The sequence below is a fragment of the Maylandia zebra genome, linkage group LG14 (genome assembly GCF_041146795.1).
Source record: "Maylandia zebra isolate NMK-2024a linkage group LG14, Mzebra_GT3a, whole genome shotgun sequence".
Lineage (NCBI taxonomy): Eukaryota > Metazoa > Chordata > Actinopteri > Cichliformes > Cichlidae > Maylandia > Maylandia zebra.
The window spans coordinates 28,715,920-28,731,016 of NC_135180.1; the positions used below are offsets into that span (position 1 = coordinate 28,715,920).

The window sequence follows — 15,097 nt, forward strand, 5'->3', positions numbered from 1 at the left end:
AAACCAGAATATATGAAATGTTGGTGTGGAGGGGTTTAAATTTTCACAGACACCTGAATGGGACAAAAGTGACACTAAGTAATATAACTAATAAATGCTCTATATATTAATGTTATGCTATTATTAACTGTCCAGTGTTCAATATGTTATTATTTCCATGTTTATAAATAAATAATTTATACAAATATGCAATTATACACTCACAAGCCACTTTATTAGGTATTAGGAGATTTTGGTCCATGTTGAGGTGACAGCATCACACAGTTGCTGCAGATTTGTCAGCTACACATATACAAATCTTCGGTCACCATACCCCAAAGGTACTCAAGTAAGCTGATTGGTAGTTGGGTAAAATGTGTTAGAGAAAATATCCCACACATATTACACCAACACCAGCCTGAACCCTTGGCACAACTGGCCAGATTCTGACCCCACTGTCCAAATGTCACAGCAGACATGAAGATCAGACCTAGCAGTGTTTTTCCCAATCTGCTATTGTATTGTGCTCTTCTGCCAACCTTGATTGTAACAAGTGGCTATTAGAGTTACTGCTGCCTTTCTATCAGCTCAAAGCAGCCTGTGACCTCTAGTATCAATAAGACATTTTAGATGGATAGATAATTCAGCATCTGGTAAGTTTAGTGTATAACATGGTTGTGTCATTGTTGTACAGTTATGATGGGCCAAAAACTCTGCTGCAGGTTTCCAAACACAGCAAAACGAGTGAAGACAAAGAGACTGTAACAAAAAAAAAAAGCAAACTCCTTCATCTTCAGGCAGTATAAACACATTAAGTAGGATTTATCTACTTAAAGAAACTTCCCTGGATTAGGCACTGAGCAACTACTGGACTGCATCTTTCAAGCTCCAGCTGACTCTCCGCCAACAGAAGCTACTTGGTTTTCCTTTAAGGATGTTTATCTGTCAATGCAAATGGTGTTTAGCTGCTTTCAGTTAGTTGAGCCAAAGAAAAGCATACGCTGCATGGTTGCTTGAAAAATCTCTTAGAGGAATTTCTGCTTTACAGCAACCAAAAAATATTAAGAATTCAGATTTTTACAACATTACAGGCAAGAGTGAATATTTAAAAATCTGAAGTCAGAGTTCTAATAGAGTATTTTCATTTGTGAAGGTGTTAAAAGCAAATGGGCTTTAACTCTGTTACGAAAAAAGACACACAAAAATGTGTAAAGAGTTCAATCAATAAACAGGACTGGAATGGAAATTAAAAAATTAAATCAATATCCAGCTGTACTTAAGGTGATAAGTTGCTGTATGTGTGACTAGTCTGTACTTATAAATCAAAAGCAACATCAACAGTATAATAAGTGAGCAAAGAACATCTCTCATCCTGCATGACTCATATGTTATAGGACATTCACAGTGGGAGAAAAACCTCTCTCTGACTCAGGCTATTCTATTTAAACAAACCCTACAATTTATTAATCTATATGCTATTTCCCATTGATTTTCAGCCTGTTTGCTATATTTAAGTAAAATTCAGTAGAAATACATTAATTTGAGGTGGGAATTACCAGGCTCGATTTCACAATGTGAAACATTCTTTTTAGTAGACTATTGTGACTGAGCCATTGCTTTGCTCTAAATTAGTAGGTAGCTTTGTCCAGCTAAGTGTGCCCAGTGTTGGATGGTTTTTCGGTTGAGTTGATTTAACTTAAGTTTGCTCAGCTAATATTACTTCAGGATGGTGGTGCATGAGATGAGCCCTCTTGTTCGTAGTATTCCCAGAGTATTATAATTTATTTAATAAACTATCTATACCTGGTGTTTCTTGTATCAACACAATATCACAATACAAATATCGCAATGCAATTTTTCCCCCCTAACCGTTATCTGTAGCACTGTAATAAGGGCAAGTCTTCACTACTCAGTAGCTGCAGCTGTTGAAGAGACTGTGAAACTAGAGATTCAGGGAGAGAAACAGGAAACAGTTCTGATGCACCTCCTGAAAGATTTATAATTGAACTCATTTATCTTTCTAGCTTCCCTAATACATAAAATACAAGTCTGCCAAAAACTCTACTAAGATAATATCTCACCTCAGGCTGACGCTTATATAACCTCAATAATTTTGTTAAACTATTTGTAAAAAAAAATCAAGTAATGAATACACATAATAAACACATAGTACATAAAAGCTTCAGCACATAATGAGGTTATAAACAGGACAACATTTGGTGGTATCAAGCCCACAAAGAGTACTAAATCTGTGGTTCATTAGCTGGTAACATATCCAGAGGTTGTGGTAATTCATCTATATCATCTGCAAGTTGATCATGCACCTGGCTTTAATTGCAGTGAAATAGCCAAGCAGGTGGCTTTGCAGGAAGTCACCATTTCTCAAAATCACGCAGCATCTATTCATGTGTGTTTTGTGTTTTTTGGAGGGTTTTGTTTTTTTTACAAAGTGGAACAAAAGGAGTGCTAACAAAAGGAACAAAGTGAATTATAAATTCAGCAGAATGCAGACATTAAACCGCCTTAAAAACTTGCTGATACACAGTGGTGCAAAAAGGTTGCTAAGAGAGCATGCTGTGTTATTTTCAATGTAATGCAGTAACTACTGCAGAGAAAACACCTCTTTATAACGCACTGTTCTTCTCAGATAGTTATGCCCTACAGGTTTTCACATGTTTAACAAGAGTGTGTTCACACTTGCAAGTGTTGTTTAGGTTTTATGTATTATAGGATTCACACTTCTAACATGTAAAAGTTGTAAATACAATGAACAAAGAGGTTATATGAACTAACAAGTACCTCTTATTCTGCAATATCCTACATTGTCCCACATGCAAGATTCAAAGCACTGTTCTTATTCTGGTGACTGAGTAGGCACTTAGTCAAAGGAGCTTGCAAAGAAAAGCGTCTGGACTTCTTTAAGTTGCTTGAAGATGTTTCACCTCTCGTCCGAGAAGCTTCTTCAGTTCTAAGGTCAAATGGTGGAGAGTCCCAGATTTAAACCTAGTGGGAGTGTCCCCCCACAGAGGGACAAAAGGACCCCCTGATGATCCTCTAATCGCCTGAGCCAAGGTGTGAAAATGGGTGTGGGTCCCAATCAGCCAGAGTTTCGGGTGAGCTCATTGTGAAATCTGGCCCCACCTTATCATGCGAATTCCTGAGGTCAGATTGCCCAGGATGTGAGTGGGCGTTAAGGCGTCTGGGAAGGGATCTCAAAACTGGATTATAGATGGCAGAGAGTTGGTGTCGTAAACCCCCGCCTCTGTTCAAAGATGGTCGCTCACAGTGGACATAGATGGCTTCTTTCACTCCTCTTTCAAACCATCTGTCCTCCAAAATGTGAACATTGGCATCCTCCATTGATGGGAGTCAAAGAGGAAGTACTGGTCCGTGTGTGTGGGCTTCCGGTAAACTTCGATGTTGAGGTTGCCATTCTCTTCAATGTGCACAGCGCAGTCCAGGGAAGGCAAACAGTTATCCTTTGTGTCTTCCCTGGTGAACTTGATGTTTTTATCCACAGCGACTTCACAAGCGCATGGCACAACATAGAAGAGCCACCTCCACAGGACAAGACTCAGAAGTTCATCTGCATCTTAAGGATAAAGGACACTCTTTCGAGGATGCCAATGTTCACATTTTGGACAGAGAGGATAGATGGTTTGAAAGAGGAGTGAAAGAAGCCCTCTATGTCCACTGTGAGCGACCATCTTTGAACAGAGGCGGGGGTTTACGACACCAACTCTCTGCCATCTATAATCCAGTTTTGAGTTCCCTCCCCAGACGCCTTAACGCCCACTCACATCCTGGGCAATCTGACCTCAGGAATTCGCATGATAAGGTGGGGCCAGGTTTCACAATGAGCTCACCCGAAACCCTGGCTGATTGGGACCCACACCCAGTTTCACACCTTGGCTCAGGCGATTAGAGGATCATCAGGGGGTCCTTTTGTCCCTCTGTGGGGGGAAACTCCCACTAGGTTTAAATCTGGGACTCCCCACCATTTGACCTTAGAACTGAAGAAGCTTCTCGGATGAGAGGTGAAACGTCTTCAAGCAACTTAAAGAAGTCCAGGTGCTTTTCTTTGCAAGCTCCTTTGACTACGATGACCTGGATGACTGAGAACCTTCACAGACGAGTAGGCACTTAATTACACTGAAAGCTTTATCCATCTTCTCTGGTAGTTATGAAGTGCTTACCCTCACAGAGAAGTTACATATGTGCATTAGTCAAGACTGCACCTGATCTCCTTCTTAATAGCAACAGCCAGCAAGAAATAAAAGAAGGAAAGTGTGTCTCGTGTAGTGGACAGGACCATCACATTGGTCATAAACTAAATTTGCCACAAAAAGTTGTTTACTTCCACTTGAGAGGGACTGCTTCAGGAATTAAGAGAATAAACCTTAAATTTTATGAGAATGAAGTTATTATTACCTTTTGTACACGTGCACAGATAGATGAGGCATCTATTTTAAGTACACTAATGGAAATTTGTAGATCAACATCATTCTTCCATTTTTTGTGTGCAAGAACACAAATAATATACACTCACCAGTGTTGTTCAGTATGAACAAAAGCACGGATCCATCGTGCCTCATATCAAAGTTCATGCTGTTTCTGGTGGTGTGATGATGTGGTACACTTTGCTTAGTATTGCAGTGTAACTAAAAAAGTGTACCTAATGAAGTGGTCAGTGAGTGACAGAAAGAATTAATTTATATTTTATTAACAGTTAACAATTTCAGGGTTTGTCATGACACTGAGCTGTTTCTCGAGTTTGGTGGTATAAAGGTGTGCTATTGTCATTAAAATGACAAAGTTACTTAGGATTATTATAGATGTGTAAATGTCACATTCTTCAGTTTATGTCACAATTATATATGTATTTGGCATAAAATGAGATACTATTGCATACATTATAATAACTTAAAAATATATGCAAATGGATCCTGTAAGATTTACAACCTGACTGCACAGCAATAACACTTGGCTGATATGCCTGGATTTATTGGCGTCACATTTCGGCTTTTTGGCCCACATGGCTCACAGGCTACATTAAGTGAAACTTAATAGACACACATTAATCTGCAGAGCATTAACACAGGACCAATCTTTTCTACTGGATAGCAGCAGCTTTTGAAGTTTTGAAATTAGAGATTCAGGATAGTAACTCCAGGAGAGAAATAAGAAATAGTTTTGGTGCAGCTCCTGAAAGATTTATAATTGAACTCATTTGTCTTCCTGACTTCCCTATTACATAACATGCCTCAACATCTCTGTCAAATACTTTACTAAGAAGATAACATCTCACCTCCGACTGCACAGCTGACTCCAGCTATGCAGAGAATGACTCTTGTGTAAACTCCTGCGTTAAATTTAACCATGAGCTAAATTGTTTGGCTTCCAATATTCACAAAAAGAAAAGCTTAACATAAAACATGACATTCTCATTTTGTCCTGCGTTATAAAATCCAGTGCACCACTTTCCTGTATCTCTAAAAACACCAAACTCATTTCCTGCTCGGCGAGTTCTCGTCCCGGAGAATCAAACACTGCTCTTCTGAAAGAAGAGCTGCTGACGTCTTCAAATTACGCACAAGGTGTCCTTCAGTTTCTGTGCCTTGACTGTCGTCCAAGACTTATTGGAAGCCTAGAGATAAGAGTTCATTTTTAAAGAGGAGGTTGTGCTGTGGAACTGGAGGAAGTCAGAAGTTTGCAAGCAAGGAGACCATAGTTTGTCCTGTTTGGGAGATGCTTTTTAGTTTTGCTTTTACTGGTTATGTTTAAGATAAGATTGTGGTTTCATAGCATTAAGCTTGGATACTGAAAAATTAAGCTTACCCAGTAACACATATAGACACTTTATCAGTGTCTATATACGCTGAGTTGAGTATGACAGACCTGCCTTACTGTCACCTAAAATGGCCTATATTTGTATAGCATCTACACCTCAGACAAGAAAGGAAACTTTGTGTGTAATTTGGAGGGATATTGTGGCATCTCTACTAGTACTCTAGGTGAAATGACAAAAAGAAAGCCTTTGTTTTTCAATTGACTCATGTTTTAAGCTCGGGAAAACTAATCATGTTAAATAATTGTGATCTCAAAACTGACTAAAATTTTCATGGTTATATAGTTTTTGCCAGCTGGGATAGGCTGCAGCTCACCATGCAACCCTGACTTGGACAAGCAGAGGATGGATGGATGGATGGATGGATGGTTTTTTTATCTAACCACAACCTTTATATTCATCTTTCAACAGAACAAAAATCTGCCAGTAAAGCAGTCCACTGTTAAGAAATCATTCTTACTGCCACGTCTTATTGAACTAGACATGTAATAACGATCATTTGTGTAGGCAAGATAAAAGTATTGCAGTTTTGAATGTGAAAATTGCTTCAGTGTGAGCCTGCAGAAGGTTAAAAGTGCCGTGGGTTTTGAAAATAAGGAGCAAGCCCTCAGCATTGAAGATGGCCCCATACCGAGGATCACTCTCCATCAGAGACCTCATCTGCTTTTGATCAGCTGCTACCTAAAGAAGTTTCTTCCAGTCAGAGCTTTATCTCTCACTGCCCTCTTAAGCCCAGTTGGCCTGTAAGCTACACTTGTGCCAATCTGCTCATTTTATAATTACCAGAATTTAATACTCAAGGAAGTCTAAACAACTAACAGCCCCTAAAAGAGCAATGGGCTGCAGTGGCAGGCAGGAAGAGCAGAAGAGCTCTCTGGTGGTGCAAACCACTTCTGAGTGATTATTGGACAAGCCACAGCATCAGAGTGTGATATCTGCATTGTCAAAGGGAAAACCAATTTAGCTTTTCTTTTGTGAATGAACAAGAAGGAGGAAACTGCTGATATTACAACACGAAACATGTCCCAGTAAAGATGAAGCTGACTAGATGTAGCACTGAGCAGATTCTTTGTCGGCTCAGTCTTTTTATGTCGTGCCTCAGCAATCGTCTCATGGTAAACAATAAACAACAATATACCCAGCCCTGCAATGCAAATAACTATAAGTCGTAGTTTTTGTAATGCAATTAAGCCTGCATGCAAAGCTTAAATCAATCAGTACAGTCAACGAGAGACACAGATCACCTTCGTGTATGCCATTACCTAAACTTTAGCTGCACAGATCAGCACTTCCAATTGACTGTTAATGGACTGCTACACTACGATTAGATAATGATTATCATTGCTGACCGTGTTCTGCATCCCTGTCTGTCTGTGCAGTGATGGCCACATATTGCTGTACTGTTTGTCTTGCTTGAAGAAGACTTCTTGCTGGTTTACATTGTGAAGTCTACAGTTTATGGTAATATAATCTAATACTGGATTGGTTATAAATAGAGATGTGGCATAAATCAGAATTTTAGTACCTGACAGCAAAGCAGTCACTGCACTACCACTAAGCAATAATAAAATTCTACACAGAATTCAAAGAACACAAACCATTAAATGAAATGACCGAAAGATAAATTATGTTCTGTCTAGGTTGTGTTTAAAATATTTTATAATTTGGCTCACGTGCAGAAGCAGAAACAAGATGTAAAACCAAAAGTAATATAGTTTTTCAACCTTTTAAGTTGATGCGACAAACCTGTTAGCAAAGAAATGCCTGTTTATGGTTACATTATTTTTATGTAAACCCATATTTACTGAGTTTTTGATCACCACCATCTCCTGAGACAATGATGGTAAGCACTTTTCTACTCTACCTGCTCACTCAGCATGTTTTAAACATTTCTCATTCACCCAAACACTTTTTTCTTCATCTAAGTGCTTTCTATCTACATTCTCGCACACGTGCAGACGCACTCCAATGAATGCACAAGGAGGGTCTTTTGGCATGTAGACTGGAGGGGATCGAACCACCAACCTTCCAATTAGTAAATACACTGTTCTACCTCCCACCGGATATTGTTTAGCTCATTAGCTGCTAAATTTTTTTAGCAGCTAAGGTTTTTATAAGCCAACATTTTTGGTATCGGATAGATGCTGTGCAGCAGCTTTATCAGTACGTTTATTTACTGAAGGCTAAACTAAAGTAAACTAAAACTGTGTCACAATTGCGCCTTGAAATCACAAAAATATTCAGTTTGTGACAAAAAAAAAAACAAAACAAACAAAAAAAAAATGGAGAAATCTTTTTGAGATGCAGGAACCAATGAATGTTTTGACTTTGCCAACTGACATTTAGAAAATAAATCTGAAATCAGAATCAGTCAAGAAAACTGCAATTGCTGCATCTCTACTATCAAGTGCAGCTTTTAAAAGCTGCCAAACAATTCATCAACGTGAATGGCGATTTAACTCAGGCCCGTGTGTTTAAAGCCCTGAGCAATGGAAATTACCAGAAACCCAGAATGGTGTCATCTTCCTCGCAACATTTTGTTCCCTACTGGCAGGACACGGGATAGATGTTAAACTAAGTGCTTCTGCTAATAGCTCAGCATTATAATGCTGAGTAATTGTGCCTTTAAAAAAACCTTTTCTGGAGTCTGTGAATATGATTCAGCAAAGCGAAAAATAGAAAACACAGGTTGTGCCTTCCACACCACATCAAGACTTTTGGCTGTGACAGATGACAAGTGAACTATTGCCGTGCTCCAGTTGAGCTGGTCCCCTGCCACTGCCTCTTCTGTGACCTCAAACAGCAGCAGCAGCCTAGCTGCTCTGTGCGTTGTGAATCGCTGCTCCCGGACACAAGCCCACTGTGCCTCCCCATGACAAACAGCTATTAAATTCAAATTAACACTGTTTTGTATGATCAAATAAAATAACAGAGGTCACAGGCTGAATGCATTAGCGCACGCCTCTGTAGAATTCAGAGAACATTGTGTTGCTGTTTGATAAACAAGCTGTCTGGGGACCGTTTTACCAGTTTGACAACACTATACACAGCTGGTGCTGGCAGTATAATGCAGTATATAAAGTATTCATTGTGTCTTAAAGTGAGTGATAAGAATTGGGTTTGGGGAATCACTGACAGTGCAGAATCAATTTTTTTCAGAAAATGTGCCACCAGTCTATTCTCCGTGAAGAAACATCACAAAACAAATTATTTTAACATAAAAATACTGCCATCCCCCCTATTCCCTTTTGCAGAGAGTGAAAAGTAGGAGCAGAAAGAAAGAAAGAAAGAAAGGGGAGAGACTGTTCACAAGCATCATCCAGTTCTATTTTTAGCTTGACGGTAAATCTCAGCAAAACACCAGGTAGCCTACCCATTTATTTTATTTGGACAGCAACTGAAAGAAAAGGCTTTCTGGCTGATCTAGATTCATCAGCTCTGAGAAATACAAAAACTCAAAGGTGCAATCTTACACTGAGCTTTGGAATAGTGAGTGAAGTCAAACAGAGGACAAACAGTGGAATCTGTAAGCCTGTACTCTGTGGGGAGGGAGGAGGTGACGAAGATGACCGACGGTGATTCGAAAAAAATTCTTAATAGAGGTATGGCACCACAGTACCTGTCTGGCTCCAAGGTTCAGCTTATAGTGGAAGCAGAAACAGGGATGCACAATCAAGTGTAAAACTGAAGTGTGAATTCCCGTGGCAGCTGGTTGAATTACTGGTCTCATTAAAAGATAATAAACTATCAAATGTAATGTTGAGCTGCTTGAAGAAATAAACATTACACATTTGTATTTCAGGGTAGCACTATTATGATCATATAAAAACCACAAAGGGTTAGGGCTGCTCAATTAATCGAATTTTAATCTCGATTACGATCTGGGCTTTCAACGATCATTAAAAATGACTGAGCTGATTATTAGCACCTCCCTCGTGCTTTACTCTCGCGCTGCTCCGTGGGGCAAATCGAGCGCACCTCTCTGCATTTCGAACACGCGTCACAACAATTAAGAGGACCCGGGGGAAGCTCGGAAAGCTAAGCAGAAGTTATTTGGAGAGGAGAGTGACTGCCGTTGGTTGAAAAGAGAGGTAAAAAAAAAAAAAACTTCAGTGGTGTGGAAACATTATGGGTTCGCGGAGTCAGACGTGGATCAAGTAGACACAGTTTGTACGTAGCTGCACCACAGAACAACACTGCAAAGTTCACTAAACATAGATGTTTACATTTTTCATTTATTTCTTATATTGCAAACATTTGCACTGTTATCAGTATTTGCACACTATTTTATATTATTTTTTAAAGTCATTGTTCAATACATTGTTATTGTTAAATAAATATCGTCAAATAATCGAGATCTCAATTTCAGTGAAAATAATCGTGATTATCATTTTTGCCATAATCAAGCAGCCCTACAAAGGGTCATACAAAACCTTGTGCTAAAATGATGACTTTGTTTTTTTTAACATTTAAATTGTCATTAAGTTACAAAGACATCAAAAGTTTATGATATTTCTTGTTTGTTTGTTTTGGGGTTTTTTGCCACAAGGTAGCAGTAATGCAACTACAAGCTACAAACAAGAAAAACATAAGAAGCATGTTAAGATGCTACCAGTAAAATTGGATTAGATACTCATTTGCAACAGTATTGATACTAACAGTGCAGTCTTTGCTTCCTCCAGTTGACACACAGCTTCACACCACCCCTGAATCTGAATCACAGGCAGGCATTCATTCAGCCCCTCCCCTCAGCTAGCAGCTGAACACATGAACCAGCTAGCAGCTAAACACATGCACACCATCAAGACAAATTTAGCAAAGCAATGTTAAAGACCATCACCCCAGTCTTTATGAATAATTTTGTTAGATCAGTAAAGCTCCTGTTTGAACAACATTTAAGTATTAAACAGTTCTACATGTTAACTTGCATGGCACACACTTTGTTAATGTTAACCAACAGTCGCACTAGCTATCCTTCTGCTAGCATGGCTACACAATGAAAAATCCATTAATATTTCTTACACTCTGAGTCACACCTGCTTTATTTTAAGGACCAAAGCTTTACTCCACACAGCTCTTATAATTCCTAAATCCTTATTACTCTGCTCTAATTATCTTTCAGTGTTTGGATGATTAAAACTGAGGCTCTCATCTGTTTTGCTAGACAGTCAGTGAATCTGGGCACGAGGCCATATTTCTGCAAAAGCCGAAAAGGGGAGTACAAACCGAAAGCTTAGATCACACACACTTGCTGTTACACTTTAATGATGGAATACAGAGCATATCCATATTATCTTTGCCTTACATTTCATAGACCCTACACTCGATTATAATGAAGATTTTTCTCCCAAGTGTGTCAAGAGATGATTTTAAATGAGAAGTTCATCCCCTGCAGGGCTCCTATAATTGAAAATGACAAAGTTAAGATCAGCATACATACGTGAAAGATATGAAATTAAAACATCTGCATTGTCCATGTTGCTGGGGCTTTGAAGAGTAATGTTTTGATAGGACCTGTTCTACTTCACAAGTTATACTGGGAACTGAGGTCAAGTGATATTTAATAAAAACAGATACACAGCATGCTTGATATATGGCTGTACTAACAATAACCCCACATAAACTGCGCATCGCCATTAATCTGCCACCAGCCTGCCAGAGCATCGCAGGGTTTGCATGATTTTATAAAGAAGGCTGAAGTAATATAACGCAGCACAGTGTAGTTTCCATTAGCTAGTGAGTTTTACAGCGAGACTCAAAGAAATATAATTAAGATTAACTGGAGAAGACATCCAGCTACAGCTGGTGAGAAAAAAAATGGCTTTCCGTGCATCCAGAGAAGCTAATTTGTCTTCTGAGACTGTTTACTAAAAATAAGACTACTCTCTTGATTTCTGTGAAAAACAAACTCCTTCCCATAGAGGCTGCACCTCACTCTCAGGGGCAGGCTGTGCTGCAGCCTTGATGGTTTGATCCCCAGCCCTTCCGTGTGTTGAAGTATCCTTGGGCGAGATAGTGAACCCAAATTTGTTTCCAGTGGCAGGTGAACACCTTGCATGGCAGCTCTTCTGCCACTGATGAGTGAATGAGAAACACATAAATTGTAATCCACGTACCTTTTGCCTGGGTTTCAGAATAAACTGGATTTTTATTTTGTTGGTTCAGTTTCAGATTTCTGTCAGGATATTACTGGCTCATGCTTCATGCTAAATATACTGTGCTGTCAGTCTTTGTTCAGATCATCATTACTCTCTAGGTTCAGGCTTTTCTGTAACATTGAACTTACATCAGAATTGTGTGGCTAAGGTTTTTAAGGGTCACAAATATAAAAGCTATATTTTTATTTCAAGTGACATCATTTAGGGCAGATTATCAGATTTTTAAAGGACCAATGACTCTTCAGTCACAAACATTTCTTTACCTATACGCAGAAGTTTGTGTCTTGTAAATCGTCATACAAGTTACAAGACTTCACTTCATACACACTTGCATGCCACTTCATTTCGCGTGCCAGTTCACCAGCTTGTTAAGGCAAATATTCAATCTGCCAATCACACAGCCACAAGCCCCAACATTTAGGCATGTAGACTTGTCCAGGATGACTTGCTGAAGTTCAAAAACAAACATCAGAACAAGGAAGAAAGATGATTTAAATGACTTTGAACGTGGCATGGTTGTTATTCCCAGACAGACTGGTCTGAGTATTTTAGAAACTGATAATGTGCTGGGATTTTTTCACACTATCGTTGCTAGATTTTATAGAGTATATAGAGTGGGGTCTGAAATTATCCAGTGAAGCTGCAGTTCTCTGGGTTAAAATACCTCAATGATGGCAGAGGTCAGAGGACAAAGGCCAGTCTGCTTTCATCTGATAAAAAGGTAAGAGTAACTCAAACAGCCACTCGTTAGAACAAAGGTATGCAGAAGAGCATCTCTCTGAACCAGATGGGCAGCAGACACAGCAGCAGAATACCACACTATAGACAATAGAAGACTGGAAAAACTTTGCCTGGTTTAATATCTGCTGTGATATTCAGATTATAGGGTCAGAATTTGGCAAGCAATATGACAGTATGGATCCATCCTGCCTTGTATCAATAGTTCAGGATGGTGTTGATAGTGATGTAATGTGTGTGTGTTCATTAGTAATGAAGTGGCAGTTGATTGTGGAGCATTCTGGAAAAACCAAAATATTTCTACTGTTTTCTAATGGTAAACACATAAAAAGTGTCTTTGCACACTTCCTGAAAACAAGACAGAATAAGTTAAATAAAGTAAGGAAAGTACTGAAGTGGGAATTTTGTGCACAATTTTAAAATGGTTTGGTCATTTTTGTCTGAATCAGCTTGCTGACAATAGGGATCTGCTTTGTGTTATTTCAGAGATGTTCGCCATTGGATGTCACTGCACCCTGTGACTTTTATGGTGTTTTACTTTGAATCAGAGGAATCGCTACTTTAAAGACCAAGCCACGCCAAATATTATCCCCTCTGTGTTGTGACACTTTCTGCCACCACCTGTAGTAATAATGATTTGATATTTCATTGATCCCTGCGGGGAAATTTTCCGTCCACTCTCAGTTGATGTAAAAGGTCAGAGCGCAGAGGCCACTGTGAGCCTGAAGCTGCCGGAGATTTGGTGACACGCTCACAGGCTTTTCAGCAGAGCAGATGCATGAAAGAAGAAAAGTATCACTACTCACAACATCACAACCCGGACTGATGGTATCATGCGTCCAGGTTGTGAACCCACTTATTAATGTTTGACACTATATCACTGGAGTCTGGCTTATTTGCACAGCAAAACCAAATAAATAAATAAATAAATCCTGGTCTTTCACTACAGCTATAAAACTGCAGCAGGTGCATAGAAAGAGAATAATAGCAGCTCCTTTTAAGCACTTCATTTCTAACAGATTAGCAGAAAGAGCGCAAACGCAAACAGGTGGCAAGTGTGAGCAGCAAACCCATCTTTCCAGTGAACAATAAACCTTTTATGCCACAGAAATGTCAGGACTTCAAAGGCTTTTGCTGATACTGTCCTGTCAACACTCTTTCACATTCCACATATCCAATTTAACAATCAAATGAGCTGCATGAGCTATTTTTAGCAATGCTGAACTCCTTTGCATTATTTCCTTTCTTTTGCACTTTGTCCTTGATGTTTATATTGTGATTTACGGTTTCTTTATAGACAGAGTAACGAATGCAAAATGTGATACATGTTGTGACCATTCACCTTTAGTAACACGGGTCTGTCTGTAGGTCACTCGCACCTCACCTGTCCAGATTTGACCCTGCAGCGGCGTCACAGAATCTGACGCAGACCTGCTGTGACACCTTTACGGACACACGGAGACAGGCAAGTCAGACAAAACCGTCTGACTGATATAAAGACGGACTTGGCTGGACAGTCCACCGGACCGCTTCTCACACAGAGGTCTGTATTGACCGTAGCGCATTCCTACGGATCGCCTTCATCCACGCAGCACACGGCTGTGCGCGCCAACATCCAGCAGCAGCACGAGACGCAGGTTTCAACCTGTTAGCACAGACCAGGCATGTAGTGTCTCCTTACCTTTTACTCTCGTCTCCTTTGACATAGTGTCCTCTCCCTTGTGTTTCTGTCAGTCTGCGGCCACTCAGCAATGCTGTCACGTTATTCTCCGTTTATACACCGTTTCGTCGGATAGTTAATTGAACATCGGCTCTTCCTCTGTCCCCTCTCTCCTGGCTGCTGCACCTTGACGCTTGCCAGGCTGAATCAGGGTGAAGTGGGGCACGGGGAGGTCTACAGCTGCCTCATCGGTCTCCTCTCAGCGATGAGATGAGAAAATTAAACAAAATAGCCAAAAACAGGAGAAATCTGCAGCTGTGTTCTCATTCACCTGAGTCAAGACCCTCGGAGCATCGACCCGCCCCTCCGCAGACATACTTTGGCTATGTGGTGTATCTGTGCAGACTTGGCTCACATGTCATGCCCACCCAGCTCCCGTTCCTCTCTCCTCTCCGCCGCTAACAGCAGCCAGAGTTGTGCCAAAGCTCCGGTCTGCAGCTTGACTGCCTCCAGCGGTGCGCGCACGTCCGCGGCTGCTGAAGGGCGTCCGTCTTCCTCTTCCTGTGTCCGTTTTCTGTCTGTGCAAAACACTCAAGGAGGACCCTAAATGGAGACCTATAAAGCAGCTGGTCCATTGCTTTTCTCATGCCTGGAGCCGTAATGAAAAAGCAGTTTACCAGCTATATTGTCACTGGGACGACACATTTAATTAGC

At 40.1% G+C, this 15,097-nt stretch overlaps 1 protein-coding gene across 3 annotated transcripts in view; it reads right to left on the reverse strand.

The window, feature by feature from the left end:
- Positions 1-14,995, reverse strand: part of pitpnm3 (PITPNM family member 3) — a 162,033-nt gene extending 147,038 nt beyond the window's left edge. For 2 of the 3 annotated variants that reach the window (XM_004558176.5, XM_023152911.3), the window contains exon 1: positions 14,405-14,993. In XM_004558176.5, coding sequence (XP_004558233.1) covers positions 14,405-14,429 — 25 coding nt within the window. In that variant the 5' untranslated portion in view covers positions 14,430-14,993. Of the gene's footprint in view, positions 1-14,404 lie in introns of all 3 variants that reach the window. The other variant, XM_023152912.3, reaches the window with a different exon arrangement.
- Positions 14,996-15,097: the final 102 nt, after the last annotated feature.